General features: G+C 41.6%; 1 protein-coding gene across 3 annotated transcripts in view; it reads right to left on the reverse strand.

Annotated features, from left to right (window-relative positions):
• ACD (ACD shelterin complex subunit and telomerase recruitment factor) overlaps positions 1-19,838 on the reverse strand; it is a 67,898-nt gene that overhangs the window by 42,957 nt on the left and 5,103 nt on the right. For 2 of the 3 annotated variants that reach the window (XM_082258069.1, XM_082258070.1), the window contains exons 3-8: positions 17,748-17,869; positions 15,383-15,473; positions 11,940-12,019; positions 9,443-9,487; positions 8,210-8,265; positions 5,289-5,446 (exon numbers count right to left, since the gene is read on the reverse strand). In XM_082258069.1, coding sequence (XP_082114195.1) covers positions 5,289-5,446; positions 8,210-8,265; positions 9,443-9,487; positions 11,940-12,019; positions 15,383-15,473; positions 17,748-17,869 — 552 coding nt within the window. Of the gene's footprint in view, positions 1-5,288; positions 5,447-8,209; positions 8,266-9,442; positions 9,488-11,939; positions 12,020-15,382; positions 15,474-17,747; positions 17,870-19,838 lie in introns of those variants that run through there. The other variant, XM_082258071.1, reaches the window with a different exon arrangement.

Genomic DNA, 19,838 nt, shown 5'->3' on the forward strand with positions numbered 1-19,838 from the left:
ATATATTCTCCGTCAAAAAATCCAGTGCAACTACCAGATTACAATGGTTCCATCTTCTGGTCAAATATAAATAGACACTTAAAAGATATACAATAATAAATAGATTACTCCTTCTAAACGAATAAATACATTTAATTCATATATTAAAATTATTACTAAAATGCCATGGATTGCCAAACAGCATTATATATATATATATATATATATATATATATAAATATTTAAATGACATACATTCATTTTCATTTAAGATATAAAACCGTTAAAACTGGTGGATTCTATTTCATTAACTAGATAAAACACAATTTAAATCAATATCAATGTTTTGACCGTAAGGGTTCAGAGTGCACAGCTCATTTAATCCAATGGGTTTCATTTTGTGATACATGATTTGTTCACAAGCAAGGGGTCAAAATCGGTCTGGACTGTTTCTTTTTAGTGTTGGCACAGTGAACTGGAGCACATTAAATAAAAGTCATTAAATTGAGGAAGCACATGGATGATTAATTTACAAGGATTATTTCTGACACTTTCATGGGACTTTAATTTTGAACATGTGTTGTGTTTTGCATTATTTACTTATTTATCTATGTGTCTGCAGTTGCAAGCTCTGTTTGATATTATTTCAGTTTGGTGACACGTAGGTGTTTTGCTCAAAGCAGCTGTACACATTTATTACATTTTTAGTATTTGGCATGAATGTAATTTTACCTCTAGTAAATAAATATATATATACATATATATATATATATACATACATACATATACACATATATATATATATATATATATATATATATATATATATATATATATATATATATATATATATATATACACACACATATACACACACACACACCCTTTATATACATAAATACCTTCTACTTCTAGTGGTGCAATGGCATTCATCGCTACTATTTCTCCAGTTATAGGGCAACCTTGGTTTCCAAAATGCCCCTAGAAACAGTGTTTACAAATACTGGTTCAAAGAAAAGGACTTTATTTAGCCCCGGTTCACACTACTGCGTGTGCGGGGTTCGCATGTCATGTCGGAGCGCACTGCTCCGACATGACATGCGATCAGCTGTGCGGTGCGAGTTTAGCCATACAGTTTGTATGGCTAAATTCGCATCGCACCCGCAGCAAACACGCACAGGAGGCATTTTTGCTGCCGCATCAGGATCGGATCGCACAGCGGTTCACACTTGTGCGATCCGATCCTGTGCAAACTGCACGATCGCACTGCGATATGCGATCAAACTGGGGGTGTCGTTAAGATTACATTGACACCCCCAGCGGATCGCATATGGCAGTGTGAACTGCCGGGGGTGCGTGTGCGATGCGGGAACAGGCTGCGAATTCGCAGCCTTCCCGCATCGCATCAGTGTGAACCGAGCTTTACACTACCTTATAGAAAACACGCCTCTTTGTTAACACATGAGAAATGTATCCATGACAAATGTATCAAAACTCTTCACTATCTTGTGAAACAATCACACTGCTGTTCTGTCGTTAGATTTCAACCAACAGAATTAAAAAAATAGATTCAACATTTTCTCACTAAGACATCTTCACCTCCTTAAATGCAGCTCTGAAAACTTGCACAACAACTTCAAACAGAAATTATGTTAAAAATGTACCCCCATCTATATACAGTAGGTTGCTTCAAAGATCTGATCTCATGGGATTCAGTCAAACACCTTAATGTTTGAAATACGGTCACTCCCCAGCAAACTTGTATCACGCCTTTTAGGCACGTCCCTAAATTAAAAAAATTCTAGAGGACAGTTACTTTAATATAGTGATCGACCGATATCGGTTTTTCCTTCCTGATACCGATATTCTGGCCATCGCGTATCGGTATCGGTATGTCAGGGTCCAAGACTAGTCTTCTCCTCCTCCAACCATTAGGTGGTGATGCTCATGTAAGGCCTCATGCACACTGGACGATTTTGGAGCTGCTGTTAGCAGCGTCAGGCGTTTTTTTTTTCAGCTGCAGAACGCCCATCCATGTTATTCTATGGCCTCATGCACACATAGAGCTTTTAGGAGCTCCAAGTGGCATAGGCGTTTTACAGCTCCAAAAAAAACCCAGGAACTGTGCGTTCTGGAGCTGCAGCGTCAAGCTGTAAAAATGTCTGACGCTGCTAAAGGCTGAATAATGTTGCTTAACGTGCGTTAAGCCACGTTATAAGTTTTTTTTTCTTCCATTCAAAATCAATGGTTCCCTATGGGAGCCTATTGATTTGAATGGAAGTCGCACCGCAGGTCGGATCAGGGTGATCCAACTTGCGGCGCGACTTGCGCTGTGAGAATCTTGAGGGGGAACTCCACGCCAAAATGGGGAAAAAAAACGGCGTGGGGGTTCCCCCCCAGGTTCCAAACCAGGCCCTTCGGGTCTGGTATGGAATTTGAGGGTAGCCCCACGCCGAAAAAACGGCGTGGGGTCCCCCCAAAATCCATACCAGACCCTTATCCAAGCATGCAGCCCGGCATACCAGGAAAGGGGAGGGGACGAGCGAGCGGCCCCACCCCCCCTGGATCATACCAGGCCACACGCCCTCAACATGGGGGGGGGGTGTGGGTGCTTTGGGGCAGGGGGGGCTCTGCACCCCCCACCTCAAAGCACCTTGCCCCCATGTTGATGAGGACAAGGGCCTCATCCCCACAACCCTGGCCAGTGGTTGTGGGGGTCTGCGGGCAGGGGGCTCATCGGAATCTGGAAGCCCCCTTAAAACAAGGGGGCCCCCAGATCCCAGACCCCCTCCCTATGTGAATGGGGTACCCCTACCCATTCACCCCATAAAAGGCAGTGTGTGTAAATAACGTCCCCTCCCCTTTCCTGGTATGCCGGGCTGCATGCTTGGATAAGGGTCTGGTATGGATTTTGGGGGGGACCCCACGCTGTTTTTTCGGCGTGGGGCTACCCTCAAATTCCATACCAGACCCGAATGGGCCTGGTTTGAAACCTAGGGGGGAACCCCACGCCGTTTTTTTCCCCATTTTGGCGAGGAGTTCCCCCTCAAGATTCTCACAGCGCAAGTCGGATCACCCTGATCCGACCTGCGGTGCGACTTCCATACAAATCAATAGGCTCCCATAGGGAACCATTGATTTTTGAATGGAGGCAGAAAAAACGCTGCTAACAGCTACTGTGGCCAAACGTGCAATAACGCTAATGGAAAAAGCTACTGAAAGCACGTATTTACAGCTGCTGTTTCCCGGCGTCAAGTAAACAGCTTTGGAGCACGTTTTTAGGACGCCCTGTGTGCATGGAGCCTAAGAGTAAAATGATGTTGCATAGCATAATTCTGTTTACAAATGTTATTGAATATGCACTCACATATTGTAAAAATTAAAGATATAAGCAATTCCACATTAGTAGATATGCTGGCAGATTGGTATCTCTCACCCACTTGCTGTAAGTGATACCCGGGTAATACCGCTCCGTTCGGCATCCACTCAATACTGCTCTGTCTCTCACCTGCTCTATCTCCCACCCGATACCGATCACCCGGGTGTCACTTATGGCAAGTGGGTGAGAGAATATTGGCAATATTGGCCAGTTCCAGGGCCGATACAGATATATCAGCAAAAGTCAATATCGGCCTCGACGATAATCGGTCAATCCCTACTTTAATACACTACAGAACCTTTTGAAAAATGACCTACCATTGACATTAGAGTGGATAGTATTTGGTATTCTTAACCTAAGGGAATGAGAATTACCAAAGACAGTAAAAATTACTAATAATTGGCTTCCTGATAGCCAAGAAGTACTTCTGTAAAATAGGATATACACTGAGCCCCCAAATACTGAGAGTCTTCTTGGATAAACTATTGTTCACATTTTCAAACAGAATAGACAGAAACACCACTCAGAACTCACTAAAACAGAAATAAATAAAAAAACCTTTTAAACGTTTAAAAGCCCCTTTCACGCAGACCCCTCCACTTGGGGGATCGCTGCGGTGATCCCCGCTGAGCAGGCAGAAGACAGGTCAATCTCCACTCACTGTGCAGAATAGAGGCGGAGACAAACACAGTCCTGCTCTCCCCTATGGAGAAATCAGGTAAAAACGGTCCGCCTGTCCGTTTTCCCCCGATCATATCCAATCCTAAAGACAGATGGAAAAAAAGACCATCATCCATCTGGATTATGCGGACCAGATCGGATAGCGGTGGGTGTTCGCAGACCTGTCACCGCTGACAACCACCGCTCTATAGAGGTGAATGGAGGGTCTGATCAGGTCCCTCTGAAAAACTGACAGGCGGACCTGATTTAACAGCCAAAAATGAGCCTACATAGAATTCAGATTTCAGTTGTAGGTTAAAGCCATCTTACTGAATTATCTGCTGGTTTCCTTGGAGTCTCAGAGACTGAAACTGGGTTTTTTTTTTAAACTTGGTTTACACCATATGTTTACTGTGGTTTGCAGGTCTCACTCTTCCTACTGAATTATGCAGTGAGTTAGCAGTTATTTTAATGTACCAGAAGGCTGAAGTGACTTCTGGTATATCAAGAAGTAGGAGTCTCTATGGTAGGAAGAGCCAAGTTTGAATTCTGATTTAGAGATATTGTCATTGGGGTTCATAAAAGATTTAAAAAAAGCCAGGAAATGAGCCAACCAGCCATAAATGAAATAACATCCTTTTTAACACAAAGTATAATAAATCAAATAAGTATGCAATATGGATAACAATTGCAATAAGCATGAACACATTCCTATCAAAAGGTACACATACAGTAAAGTATAGACTGAGACCTGCAAGCAGAAGGTTATTTATTTTAAAGCAGAGAATGCATTAGGGTAAATAACCTTCTACCTTTAGAACTACTTTTAACTAACTAATTTGCTAAGTACATTCCAGGTGCATCAAATTAAATGTCTTACAGTTTGTTTTCCTTAAAACATCCTGAGTAGAAAAGCATGTGTTCTGCCAGCATGCTGCAGAGAAGCCCCCTTGATCTCTATGTTGAAGCAGTGATCTTTTTACAGAGGTCCAACATCCCCCCTGCTGAGTAACAGCCTGAGCTCTCCAATCAGAAGGGGTGTGTTAGACCTCTGCAAAAAGATCACTGCTTTAACACAGAGGGAAAGGGTCCTTCTCTGGAGCATTCTGGCAGAACACAGGCTTTTCTTCTCAGGATGTGGCTGCTTTATAAAAAGAATCAGACTATAATAATCTCTAACACCTTTTATTTTATGAACGTGGAATGCATCCTAAGTTGATTTAAACAGAGGGTTTAATTGGACTTTAAATGTACAAAGATAAAATGGTACCTTGTTGTTTCTCATTTCTGTACTCCATATCGTTCTAGCTTGTGGTGCAATCTCTTGGGTGGCAAATGAGTCAAGGAGAAGACACTGTTCAGCAAGGGACTTCAACTCACTGAGCTTCTCTTCACTTGCAATCATAAGTAACTGAGTAAGCGACATATCTAAAATAAAGACAAGAAAATAAAGTCAGATTACAAAAAGCACTCCAAAAGTTAAAGTAGAATTCCGGGGTAAGCAAATAAAATCTAAACATCTGCCATGTATTCTTACTTGAATCTTGGCATGATTTGGGTATTTCTTCCACATGTGTGCAATAATCCAGTATGAATCTTTGCCTTTGTAAAGGAGCTTTCAGTAAAAAAAGACCAGTCAGCGCTGATCAATCTCCTTGTGCAGGGTGACTGGTCTTGTCTCCACTGCCCCCCCCCCCCCTCCCCAGTAGTTTTGCATTGGGAGCTCCTGCTGGGTCCTTTCCAAAACTCTGTGCTCTATACAGGTTATATGTAGCAAACGGATGATGTCATGCCTACTATTACAAGGTAATGTGTGGGTTTGCAAAGGCTTTTGGTGCATACAAGGTAGATTGTTATTCTTTATGACTATTAAGGGATAATACATGAAAAATGTTAAGCCCGGAGTTCAGCTTTAAATTCTTTTCTCTTTTAAAAAACGAAGCATTGCTTACTAATTTAATTTCACTGTAGAACTATAAGCCAAGGGTACAGTTACAAATAACCACAACACTGCATTGGTATCTATGGCAAAACCTCCAAACACAATCAGCCTATCTCAGCTTCAAAAGTTTTGGATAAGGGCTCAGAGCCTTGCATTTATAGCTTGCCAGTGAACATCAATGAGTTAAAAGCTCTCATTTCTCTGCCCTCCCGACTCGCAACATTCTATATACACGTTAATCGTTTTTATTATTATTATTATTTCAGGTACTTATTTAGCGCTGTCAATTTACGCAGCGCTTTACATATACATTGCACATTCACATCAGTCCCTGCCCCCAAGGAGCTTACAATCTAAGGTCCCTAACTCACATACATACACAGTAGGGACAATTTTATACAGGATCCAAGTAACCTACCAGCATTTCTTTGGAGTGTTTTTTTATGCTAATCTGTATTTTAACCACTTAAGCCCCGGAGGATTTTCCTGCTAAAAGACCAGGGGGTATTTTGCGATTCGGCACTGCGCGACTTTAACGGACAATTGCACGGTCGTGCGACGCTGTACCTAAACTAATTTTTTCCCACAAACAGAGCTTTCTTTTGGTGGTATTTGATCACCTGTGCGATTTTTTGATCACGCGCTATAAACAAAAAAAGAGCGACAATTTTGCAAAAATAGCAATATTTTTCACATTTTTTTATATGAAATTCCCCAAAAAAAAAAATGTAAAAATCAAATTTTTTTAACATTTTTGGCCAATTTGTTTTATCCTACCTATGTTTGGTAAAAAAAAAATCGCAAAAAGCGTATTTTGATTGGTTTGCGCAAAAGTTATCGCGTTTACTAACAAAGGGAAAGATTTTTGTCATTTTTGTTGTTTTTTTTTTAACGCGTAATGGCGGCGATCTGCGTTTTTTTTGCGGTACTGCGACATTGCGGTGGACAGATCGGACCCTTGACTGACATTTTTGACACTTTTGGGGTTACCAGTGACATTTCTACAGTAATCAGTGCTATACATATGCACTGTTACTGTAAAAATACACTGGCAGTGAAGGGGTTAACTTTATTTGGGAGGGAGGGGCTGTGTGTGTCCCTAGGGGCGTGATTCTTACTGTGATTGGCTGTGGCTCTAGCTGTAAGGACACTGATCAACGGATCTACATACTAGATCCGTGTAATCAGTGTCTTTACAGCGAGGAGAATGACAGGCAGCTTGTTTACACAAGCTGCCTGACATTCTCCCTCTTCCCCCGACGATCGCCGAGTGGCCGGCGGACATCGGGTCCCCTGGTCACACGCGCGGGGGGGTGCGTGACCGCGCGGGAGCGGGAGCGCGCCTCCGCGGGGGCGCGCGCTCGCTCCCCAGACCCTCCCAGGCTAGTGACGTTAATTAACGTCACTCTGCCTGGTAGGGGCTGACCGCCGCAGTAAATCTACTTGCGGCGGTCGGCAAGCAGTTAAATGCCTGGCCTGCCCACAATTTAGTGATCCAGCATTCCAATGCTCCTTAGTATCTGGTACATCTGCATCAGATAGACAATTACAGAGAACAGTGACCAGGTTGGTTTATCTTGGTGCATGTACCATCTGTGTGGCTATCTCCCTACATGTTTACTTGTTATAATGAAGCATATTTCATAAGTGGGTATGCATGGAAGCACTCATTTACAAACCTGCTTCTCCATTAATCAAAGTCCTCTGTGCAGGAATCTTCTTCACAAAAAATAAGTCACAAAGGAAGTTACCTGTCACAGCTCAGACTTGCATTTAGCACTGCAGACTGGGCATTGCGGCTGTGCGACTTTCAGAAGCTGCATTAAAGCTAGGGAAGGCAAATCGCTGGGCATGACAATGAACAAGCCAGCTTTGCCACAGAACTTGTACAGCTTCTGAAAGTCACAGCTGTAGATGAATGAGTTTCATGGGTTGTTCGAGCAGTGGATGTTGAAAACTCACCAAAACATGGGTCTCCAAACTATGGCCCTCCAGTTGTTCAGGAACTACAATTCCCATCATGCCTAGTTATGTCCGTGAATGTCAAAGTTTTACAATGCTTCATGGGACGTGCAGTTCCACAACAGCTGGAGGGACGTAGTTTGGAGATCCCTGCACCAAAACATCAAAATAACGTAAAATTGTAATGTAAGTTCATTGGCTGTGAAAATATGGAGATCTGTACACATACAGAAAAAGACAGCAGAGAGAGAAAAGAAGTGAATAGAGCTCAGAACATCCACACTGACCTGATGAGTTCATGTCTGACATGGTCTCCTTAGTTTGAAGCTCTGTCATATACATCCTAGAACATAGACAACATATTCTCAAACACTAAGTAGTTAATTACACTTATCCATTTGCAGTGTAGGGTGACCCTAATCTTATAGGTAGTTCCATGCCAAAACTCAGTACCAAAGAAGCTAGGATTTCCGCATTTTGCAATAACCCACTAAAAGTGTTTACAGACGTTATGATTGTATATTATAGAAGAACTTCAACCTATTGTAAGACAGGGAGTATTTTCAAGTTTAAATTTCAGTGGTCCTAGTTCAAGTTTTAGTGGTCCTAGAGTAAGAGATGTTCCCCATAGTAAGTGCTTGCATACAGCAATGTATAAATGTAATTAACACTCACAAGTATTTACTACATCTCAAAGAGATCACTGTACTCTCCCTGAAAATGCCACCTAGAAGGTCAGCATCACCCTTGTTTAGCCACTGCCTGTACTAAATTGGTGGCCCAGGGATATTTCAATTATGTAAATCAGTTCCTTTACTGTAGCTATTTATTGCCCTGGCTGGGTTTACAGATCGTCTCATACATCTGCCTTTTCCTCTGTGAATATCCCAGAAAGTTACAATATACAGTCCTAGTGAGTGTTCACAGGGGAAGGAAGAATAAGAAAATACTTCCTTTTGTCTGTAGCGCCTTTTACAAGAAAATCTTAAAAGATAGTACTAGACATGGTTGCCCGATTGGAGCTTAAGGACTACTTTTTAACGATAAAAAGGTAAATTATATAGTGGCAAGTCAAAAATTAATTTGTGCAGACCTGTATAGTTAGTGATATGACTCATTTAATAATAATATAAATAAGGGATACTATGAGAATATATTCCGTTGCGCAGAGGGAAATCTAGTATTTGACTGCAACAATAGCCTGTTTAGCCCATCACACCATATCTTCAATGGGTTCTCAGTACTCTTAAACAGAGATGGGCTCGGGCGTGTTCGAGTTCGTATGTGCCCGATCCCACCAGGAAGTCGACACTGCGCTCCACTAATCATAGGCAGTGAGACACTTCCCGGCCTGTGCAGCTGTGGATCGGGAAATGTCTCACGGCCTGTGATTAGCGGAGTGCAATGTCGGCTTCCTGGCGGGATCTGGCACGTACGAACTCGAACACGCCCGAGCCCATCTCTGCCCTTGAACTACTTCATACTTCAAGTTCAATTGGAACATAAATAGACCAACTTACTGCCAAAGTTCCTTGATCTTTTTCTTTACTCCGGGCTCCATATTACTGAAACAGCAGAAGACATTGCTTTAAAACATTATTACCTTATCTATTTTTTATGATTGAAGACTATAAAAATATTCTTTAAATACAGTACCCATTTCAGTATCTGTTATAATTATATAAATTAGTGCCAGAATTAGCCCTCTAAAGCTGGTCACACAGCAACAATTTTCTATCAATTATACCTACCTTCAAGTGATATTAAAGCTTCATTTTTTTTTTTTAAATAACAAATATGTTATACTTACCTGCTCTTTGCATTGGTTTTGAACAGAGCAGCCCCGATCCTCTTCGTTTCAGGTCCCTCTTGGTACTCCTGGCTCCTTCCTCTCGAGCAGTGACCCCAGAGAAAGCCCAGGCACCGCTGCTTGCTCACTCCTGAGCCACTGCTCTATGAGCCCCCCCCCTCATTGGCTCACTGGCTGTGATTGACGGCAGTGGGAGCCAATAGGCTCCCGCTGCTGTCTTAGCCAGTGAGGAGGGAGAGTCCCAGGACAACCGAGGCTATCGTGAACATCACTGGATTGGAGGGAGCTCAGGTCAGGATTGGGGGGCGCTGCACATAGAAGGTTTTTTTTTTTTGTTGGTTTTTTTTAACAATCAGGTTTTTTTATTAAAGGATAATAAAATAAAACATACAGAAAGAAAAAACTGAAGTAACCAACTTGACATGGTAGTCCATAAATACAGGTTGTACAACAGTTTGAATCCATATTAAATGAAAGAAAAATAAAAGAGAAATGACAGGGAACAAAATAAAACCGTCCAGCAATCATTAGCCCACTCCAATACCATCAGGTATTACATGTCTTTTGATAGGAAGGGCTATATGTCTCCTGAGGGACTGTGGGAAGGCAAGGGAAGGGAAGGGGGGGGGGGGCACAAGGAGGGTGGAGCAGAGAGGAGAGGGAAGGGAAGGAGGCTAAATCCAAGTCTAAATCGACCAATATAGTTTTTTTATTGCCGATATTTTGGTCATTGCATATCGGTATCGGCCTGTATCTGCCGATATTTTCGGACATTTAAAACATTTTTTTTTTTTTTTCTTGACAGGTACCCTTCAGGAGGGATCTGGGGGTCTAAAAGACCCCAAACCCCTCCTCTGCACTTAAAAGCATTCAAAACACCAAGTTTGGCTGTTTTGAAAGCTGTCATTTTTTTTTATTTGGCGCAGAGTACCCCGGAACTGATGTCATGACATCACTTCCGGGTTTTTACAGGGAGACCCGATCAGAGCCTAATGCGGCTTTGATCGGGTCTTCGGTGGCCATGCCGGTAGGATGCCCGGATCTCCCGGTGGGCGAGCTGCGGAAGGTGGTGGAAAGGGGGGGGGGTATTCACCTCTCGCTCCTTGTAATGACAGCCGAGTGGCTTCTCAGCCGCATCGGTTGTCATAGACCCTCGGCTATGGATGCCGGTACCGGGGTGATGCCTCTAGCTGCAGGCATCACTCGGGTATAGCACTTTCCCGAAATATCGGCAATATCGGTAACCTCAGGGGCCGATTCCGATATATCGGGGAAAAAGTACAAATCGGCCCTCGATATATCGGCTTTGCCGATAATCGTCGATCCCTGCTATAGATGCATTAATGAGCATTGCTTCTTTTTCATAATCAAAACATGTGAACAAACCCTAAATAGGCTTCTGATTAAAACAATTGAACAGATCAAGGCAGGGTTTTTGTAATCAAAATCTGGTAGATGGAAGTTAAAAGAAAATTACCATGTGTATGTCCAGCATTAATGTGTACCGGAACGCCTATGGGATCACTGTTGCTCTGCGTGTGATATAACAAAGCAGTATGCACACAGTCTGATAATTCTGGGTAAGGCTTACTTGTGACCATACAACTTGTTCATACAAAACTATGTTTTCAGATTTTTTTACACCTTAAAGAAAATACCTATCAATATGATCTGTTCACACTGACAGTTACTGGGGGTTATTTACTAAGGCCTTGTGCTGTGACAAGACCAGCTGTCTGCTAATCTATTAATAGCAATCTCACAGGACACAAATTTCAGCCTGGTTTTATCTCAGTTGATGGAGAACTTGTCAGAAGTTTTCAAGCTCATAACAGAAGAACAGAGCAGGAGAAAGCCGCAGGACTCAGGGCTTTGGAGAGAGAGATAAGGAAACACTGCAGATAGATGTGCTTAGCTCAAATTTCATGAATCAGGTTTACATCCATTTTAAGATAAAAAAAAAAAACCTTCTGCCTTTACAACCACTTTAATCTGAAGCATGAATGCAAAAACATGCATCATTCTGACAAAATCTAAGGTTTAATTACATTAAAACAATAACAGAATCTTATTCAGAAGGAAGTTAATTAACATCTCCATCAAGAGTTCTCAGTCTCCCTACATCACTAAGTTTACCAACTACAAGCCACCCACCATCTGAGAATTCATCCATGCCACTGTATGATAGCAAATGAAATATCACTCACCAGTTTAATAAGTCCACTGTGTTTATCTCCATGGCCAGTATACAAAAATGTTCAATGGTCAGATAAAATTCACAGCATCTCTGAAAGTATTGAAAATCTTGTAAGTTACCCAATAGAATATACACATTGCTGTCCTATCACACATTTAAGAATACTTTTTAGCCACGTGCACACAGGGCGTTTAGCCTTTGAGGCTCTTTCATGTGGAAGGGCACAGGTGCACCATTAAGCCCCGCTACCAGTACCCTGTAAATGTCTATGAGAGGCTGAGTGGTACTAACGTTTAGGGCCGTCTGCACCCAGGTATGATTGCGCACAAGGCAGACTTTTTGGGTTCTGGTCATTCTTACCTGGACACATATAGCCCTAAATGTTGGTACCACTCTGGACACCATCCAGTCACAGCAGCATTAAGTCTCTCATAGACTTTTGCAAGCTGCTGGCAGCTGGGCTGGACGGTGTACCCATGCCTTCTACCCGCACAAAAATTCTGGGATTGGCTGCACACAGGCTAATGCATATGCCCTTACACCAATATGCTCAAGCCATTACTGCCTCCCTTCTGCCTGATACTACAATTTATTTTTATAGATGGAAGACTGGATTCTCAAACTGTACAACTAAGAAGCATTGCAATACAAAGCTTAAAGTGGACCACTGATACATGCGTGTTCAGACAGGGCTGTGCATTATAGCTGTACACCTTTTAAAATGCTAACAATTTGTACCCTGATGAACCTTATAAAGGAGGCATCGCCAAACTTTCTAAAGAAAGGGCCAATTTACTTTCCTTCACACTTTAGGGGGGCCGAACTGTGCCCAGTGGCAGTAAACAATTCTCAAACTTTATATCTGTATCTCTATATCTATAGAGATAAAACTCTATAAAGATATATCTCTATAAAGATACATCTCTATATCTTTATAACTGGTATTAGGGGAGAAATGGTTGATGTCGGTGGGAGGACTAGTGCATCATTTAATTGTCCATGGAAGGAGTTATGCCTCATCGTTGGTGTCAGTGAAACTAATAGTTCCCCATTGTTGGTGTCAAAGGAAGAAATAGTGCCCCATTGTTGGGGTCAGTGGCAGGAATAATTACGGCCTCACGGGCCAGATAAAAGCAAGCAAAAGGCCGCGGTTTGGAGAACACTGCTAGAAAGCTTTAAAATGTGTTCAGTACAGGCACAATTTTTTTGTTTTAAAGAACAAGTCCTGTTCAACCAAAATTATTGGTGTGGTTTTACATTAAAATGAACCTGTTCTGTCTCAGCATCGATTGTACCTGTGACCTTCTTGTAGACCCCCAGTCTGTAAGTGTGTGAAGCAGGTTGAATGATGGCTTCAACAGATAGTTTACTCAATGAATAAAGACTCCAGAGGTGTTCTCCAATGCTTCTTTATGCTTCAAGTTAGCAAAGGCATAAACATAGAGGCTTTTCCATAGGTAAATTTACAATGAAGTTACACAGCTTCCACACTCTGCAGTCTCTTCATAACTATACAAAATTAAGTTACACAGGAAATGAAGAGTGGGAGCAACCAACTAGCCAGAAACAGCAGGGGTGCAAGGATGATACCAATAACATAGCATAACATAACATGTAATAACAACTGCTAGACAGTTAAAGCTGCGTGGCAGCACAGAACCTGTTTTCCATTTTACATTTCTCGACAAATCTTGATTGCCATGGTGAATAAAAAATCCTGTCTGGTCATTAAAATATAAGTTCACCTTTTTAAAAAAAAATAATAAATGCACATTTTTTGCAGTAACAAGTAAAAAAATGTCCATTCATTATTTTTTTCTTTTGGAGCCTGTAAAGCATCGCACCAGTGATCAGAAGATCGCTGGTGCCATGCATGTCTCCTTCAGATTTGTGAGTATATCTGTATACCCATACATCCTGTACAGGCAATCAGATACACTGACAGGAACAAATCAATGAACTATCATGGCGGTAGTTCATTGAGAACTACAAGCTGACAACCTCAAAGGATGATGGGGCTTGTAGTTCATTCACAAGCAGTTACTGTTTAGAGCAGGGATTCCCAAACTAGGGCCCTGCAGTTGTTCAGGAACTACAATTCCCATCATGCCTAGTCATGTCTGTGAATGTCAGAGTTTTACAATGCCTCATGGGATGTGTAGTTCTGCAACAGCTGCAGGGCCATAGTTTGGGAATCTCTGGTTTAGGGTATTCAGACAGTCACTGCTGCCAGCCATCAGAATACAGTAGCCGGCAGGGAAGATTTCTCCATCCAAGCAGTTTGGTGTGGATGGAGAAATCTATTAGGCTTTTCTCATTCAGCCCAACATGTATGGCTAGCCTTAATCTTCGTAATATTTTTAGTTTAACCAATTTGCCTAAAAAGTGTCGGAACCTTTCAGAAGTCAGTGTATTTATTCTGCGATCATATGACAATAACTAACATGTAGTTTAACAACATTCAACAGATTATGTGACTTCAAAAAACAGTTGGTTGCACAAAAGCTTTTTTAAAAGAAAGATAGAAAAAGGGTGAATAATAATGCAATAAAGTATTTTCCAAATCATTTACAAATAAAGAAACTATTTTTCCACTTCAACATCTTAAACTACTTTGTGTAGATCAAGAACATAAAATCCCAACTAAAATCAGTTTTAATTTCAGGCTGTCACACTACATAATGTGGCAGCTACAGATGACGCCCTGGGAGGAGGGTGAAACGCGTCTAGCTATTGGCTGAAGCGTCCCGCATCATGACGACGTCACATCCGGCCGGTGGAGCACACGTTGCGAGAGCAGCTAACCCCTGAGCCGTGTCTTGCTAATTTTAACTTATGTTTGTAAGTAGGTTTCTATTTATCTAAATAAAACAATACCTATACGTACTTCACCATGGAGGGCTTTATATTTTTATGAGGACACCCTGGACCAACAAAATTATTATTACAAAGGATTTTTCTCATAAGCTGATACCCTAAGGCTGCTCCTATCAGGATCGGTGATCATACACCAGAAGATCACACATCTCAACGCCTGATTTCCATCTACTTGTGGTGAGTAGGGAATCATGGGGGGAGCACTAGCACTTTGTTTCAAGCAATTGGAGCACTACAGCACTTGGATATATGCACTGAAGGGCTATTAACTTTTTTGCACCTATTTATTAATTACATGCACTGAAGGACTATTAATGTATGCAGTGAAAGATTATTTATTAATTTATTTTAAAGCATATCTGCATTGCACACAGGTTTATCCATATAATATTGATGTGGATTATTGCGAATTTTGCACATTTATTTATTATACAGTTGCGTCGTATACCATTAATTTGAGAAATTGTCATATAGATAGCAGCGCTGATTATTTTTGTTTTTCATAATGTGGAAATGCCCAAGGGTATTTTTTAATCCTATATATTGAGCTGAACGCAGCAACCACAGTAAACTCACCAGATCTTCTTCTGCAGCAAAGGAGAGTGTGAATTTTTTCAGGATAACAATCTTGTTTTTGATATGGGCTAACGTAAAATGCTCATCTTCTCTGAAAAATAATGAACCAAAAGTCACATTAGAATATTTGGAAATTACATTTTTTAGTCTCAGATCTCTCTAATCGGCCATATTCAAGTACCTCCAAAGATCTGATTTCATTTGGTGGTAGCCATATTAAAACAACAGAGTTATTGTTATTGGTTATATTTGACAAAGGTTTTTAAAAAGATCTACAAATATGATATGTCTACCATCCACAATTTCTACATTCTGGAGATATTGTGTTCAGAGGATACTGGATTAAAAAAAAAGGTGTAATATTGGAATGATACAGCTGCTATCCCTGACAGTCCAACTTACATTACTGTGTGAAGTTCTGAAAAATAAACTACATGCCACGTTTTAAGGATATAGTAAAAAAAAAAAACAAAAAAAAAAAAAACAGCGCTCATATGTGAATGACAAAAATGTCCCCTTTCATAAAATAAAATATTTGTGTATAAATGAACTCAGTGTCCTATTCCACCGAATAGGCAAATCAATATTAATAACACAATAAAAATCTGGAGCGTGAGTATCCTCCACCTTATACTCTTCCCACTTACCAGATGACCCCTTGGGGTCTCGCGTAGGTAAGTGGTCTCTATGGGTCAGCTCTCAGGGGTCCCTCTACTCACGCTCCAGATACCCACTAAAGTCACCTTTTTACAGAGCACGAATCTGCACTCTTTTGGAACTTACTTGAATTTTATCACCGTTTGGAGCACTATCACTTTATTAGCATACACAGCTAGTGTTTGCTGTTTGCACAAGGACTGTTACTATTGCACTATTATATATTTTATATTTATCCAATTGTGCACAAATCACTTTATATATAATTTATTTTTATTGTGTTATTAATATTGCTTTGCCTATTCGGTGGAATAGGACACTGAGTTCATTTATACACAAATATTTGATTTCATAAAAGGGGACATTTTTGTCATTCACATATGAGCGCTGTTTTTTTTTTTTTTTTACTATATCCTTATTCTTCACAACCAATTGTTGTCTAAACTAGCAGCTCATATAAAATTAATTTTTAAAAACAAAATAATAATTTTTCCCCTACACTTATCATTGGTCAATCCTGAGTGCAACCATCTGAGTAGTATTACTCACTTTTTTCTATGCCACGTTTTAAGCTGGCCATAGGCCACTGGGCTAAAGAAAAAAAAAATGAACTAATTCCTCCTTCCACACAAATAAGGGGGATGGAAGCATCCGCTTGCCAGGACACTGCATTCTGACAAGCACTGTCAGAATAAATTGATCAGCAACTGCAGCTGATTGGTTGCAGCTGCTGATCAACAAAAGACCAACGTCTGCCAGGGATTGCTACACACCAATCAAAATTCAGCCAGTTCAGCAGGTACTGTCTATGGCTAGCTTTAGGTTTAGAAGAAGGAGCATTTAGACAAGAACAGGGTTCAACACATGTGTCATATCGCAACCCCAGCCGAAACCTTTTATTTCATTTCAGATAGAGCAGATAAGGTTTTGGGCCTTCCGCAGGTTTGTATTGTCATTTGTGTTTCTTTTTTTTTTTTGGGGGGGGGGGGGGGCAGGATGTGATGGGAACAAGGACAATGACTAAAATTAATTTTTTAATATAGTGGGGAAGGGTAAAAATTTCTGACAATGTTTTGAATGCTGCCTATGCATTCCTGTGCTGGTCACGACCGCTTCCCCTGTTTCTGACATAGTCATCACATCTCACCGCATTTCTGCGCACGTAAGCAAATGCTGTGGGGTGCTATAGCGCCCATTCAGGGGAAGCTGGTGCACTCGTGGAAATCCACACGAAGGTGCAGATGGTCACAGCTCCCAAATAGATAAAGAGACTGGTGGCACAAATGCCACTTTTTTAAAACAGCAGCATGGAAGTGGGGTGGGGGCATTCATATGCAGTTAGACTCCGCTATAATTTCAGCTACTAAGGGCATATATCCCCAGAACACAGACAGCAGTAAAACCAAAAAACGTGTCCCTTGCATATTCTAGCCAAAACTAAAATAAAACATTTTATTTGGCATATCTGCCTGGAGTTTCACTTTAAAAGCAAAGCAAGAGCACAAAACAAGGAGGACAAGAGAGGATTAAAAATGGTGAAAAAATAAAAATAGGATATGATGAAAAATAGGAGGCAGGGAACTAACATTCTGATACCAGGGTACAGTGAAGAGGATGAAAAGACAAGCAGAGAGTTATAAGGAAAATATAAGTTTGGGGCTAGAAAGGATGTAAAATAATACAAAGTGTCATTCGTGGTTATATATACCGTTCTAGAGTTTCCTGCGCCTCCCTTGTGATGATGGCTCGGATATAGTACTGCCGATCAGAAATATGTACAACAGCTCCTGGATACTGACAGTCTTCTGTTCTCTCTGGCATTTTTAGAAACTAAAGCAAGAAAAACATGGAACGGTTATAGCATTAGCAAAAAAAAAATCACAAAAAATGTAAATCCTAGTGAATCTTTGTAACATAATTAGTAAAAAATACTGGGCCTCCTGTAAAAGCCATAGATGTAGGCCTTTTGCGGTACCCCCCAAAAGCCTGGCTGAAAAACTCCCATATATTTATTCACCTGCCTTGTTCCTGACATCAGTGTTATTTATATTTCTTAACCTTTGGGGGCTCCTTGTTTGCCTGGTCACTTCTACACAAAAAGGAGAATTTAGCCTTTAAATCAGCTGTACAGTTAGTTTTATTCATGAAGCAATAGCTCTGACATTCACCAAACATTCACTACAAGTAGTCCTGGTACATGTGTTTAAATGACAGTGACTGATTCACCACTATTGAATGTTTAGTGAAAATCACATTCACTGCTTTAAAAATTGGTGTTTATGTTAGGCTACATTCAAATGGTAGAAATAGCACACCCATTTCAAGTGGCCACTTAGCTGTTCACACAGCCTGTGAATAACTGTGGTGATCTTAGCTGGACGCATACAAAATGCATCAACCACTGTTAATCGCTGGCTGTGCAAACAGTCCCGAAAACCTTTTGATCCTGTCGGCATGTCATTGTTTTGCATATGCTGAGTGGCCGCAGCTACCGTATTTACGCACACTTGTCATTCCAGACGCAGGAATTTGCAGATTCTTGTGACTGGAAATCGCAGGGTGTGCTAATCCCCCATCTCATTGTTGCCTTAGGGTTAAAGATTAGCACTAGGTTATACAAAAATATTCAGGGAATATAGATATTCTACAATTCAAATTTCATACAGTGTGATTCAAATAGGATGGTGCAAAAATAAAGCTGATTCATTGATACCAGAGTAAACCTAACACAACTGTATTACCAGTGGCGGCTGGTGCTCAGTAATTCGGGGGGGGGGGGGGGGGGGGGCGGCAAACCAATGCACCACCCCCCCCTTCCCTTCCCCTGACGGGAAGAACAACTCACCATATCTCCCCCCCGCCCCCGAACGGCCTGCCTCCTTACCTCATTCCTCCTGTCCAAGCTGGGGAATGCTGGATGGCTGAGCCGCAGTGCTTCTCCTCCAGCCGTGTGTCTTCCCTTTTCCTGGCCAGTGGGCAGTAAGATCGCTTCTCCTTTTGGCCAATCTGAAAAGGGGTCTCACAACCCTCTTCCTGATTGGCTGAGAGGAGAATCAGTGTGACAATAGCGAATATTTATTCCCTATTGCCATACAACTGGGTGGGCTCAGGGCGCAGTGCTCTGCGCCCCAAGCCCACCCTTTTTTGAAGCCTATTAGAGCCTTTGGCTCTTATCACGTGCTTCAAAAAAATCCCCTATTGGAATCCATGCGTCCGGCGACCTGCATGTAGATTAGGGGGCCGAATGCATGGATGGGGGGCGGCGCCCCTGCGCCCCTAATGGACGGACCGCCACTGGTATTAACATGAAAAGACACATTAACTGTTCAAGTTTTACTTCTGCACTAAAAATGTTCAATGTGAGCCCCGTTGGCGACACGGCAGATGTACTCCAGTTCTGTGTTCCCTTCACTGGAACTAAGGGGCCAAGCCCAACCCCTGAAAAACAACCCCACATCATAATCCCCCCTCCACCAAATGATTTGGATCAGTGCACAAAGCAAGGTCCATAAAGACATGGATGAGCGAGCTTGGGGTGGAGGAACCTGACTGGCCTGCACAACCCTAGAGAACATCTTTGGGATGAATTAGAGCAGAGACTGAGAGACAGACCTTCTCATCCAACATCAGTGCCTGACCTCACAAATGCGCTTCCGGAAGAATAGTCAAACATTCCCATAGTCACACTTCTAAACCTTGTGGTCTGCCTTCCAGTAGAGTTGAAGCTGCTATAGCTGGAAAGGGTTGGCCAGCTCAATACTGAACCCTACGGACTAAGACTGGGACACAATTTAAGTTA

This window comes from Pelophylax lessonae (genome assembly GCF_965119305.1).
Source record: "Pelophylax lessonae genome assembly, chromosome: 5".
Taxonomy (NCBI): domain Eukaryota; kingdom Metazoa; phylum Chordata; class Amphibia; order Anura; family Ranidae; genus Pelophylax; species Pelophylax lessonae.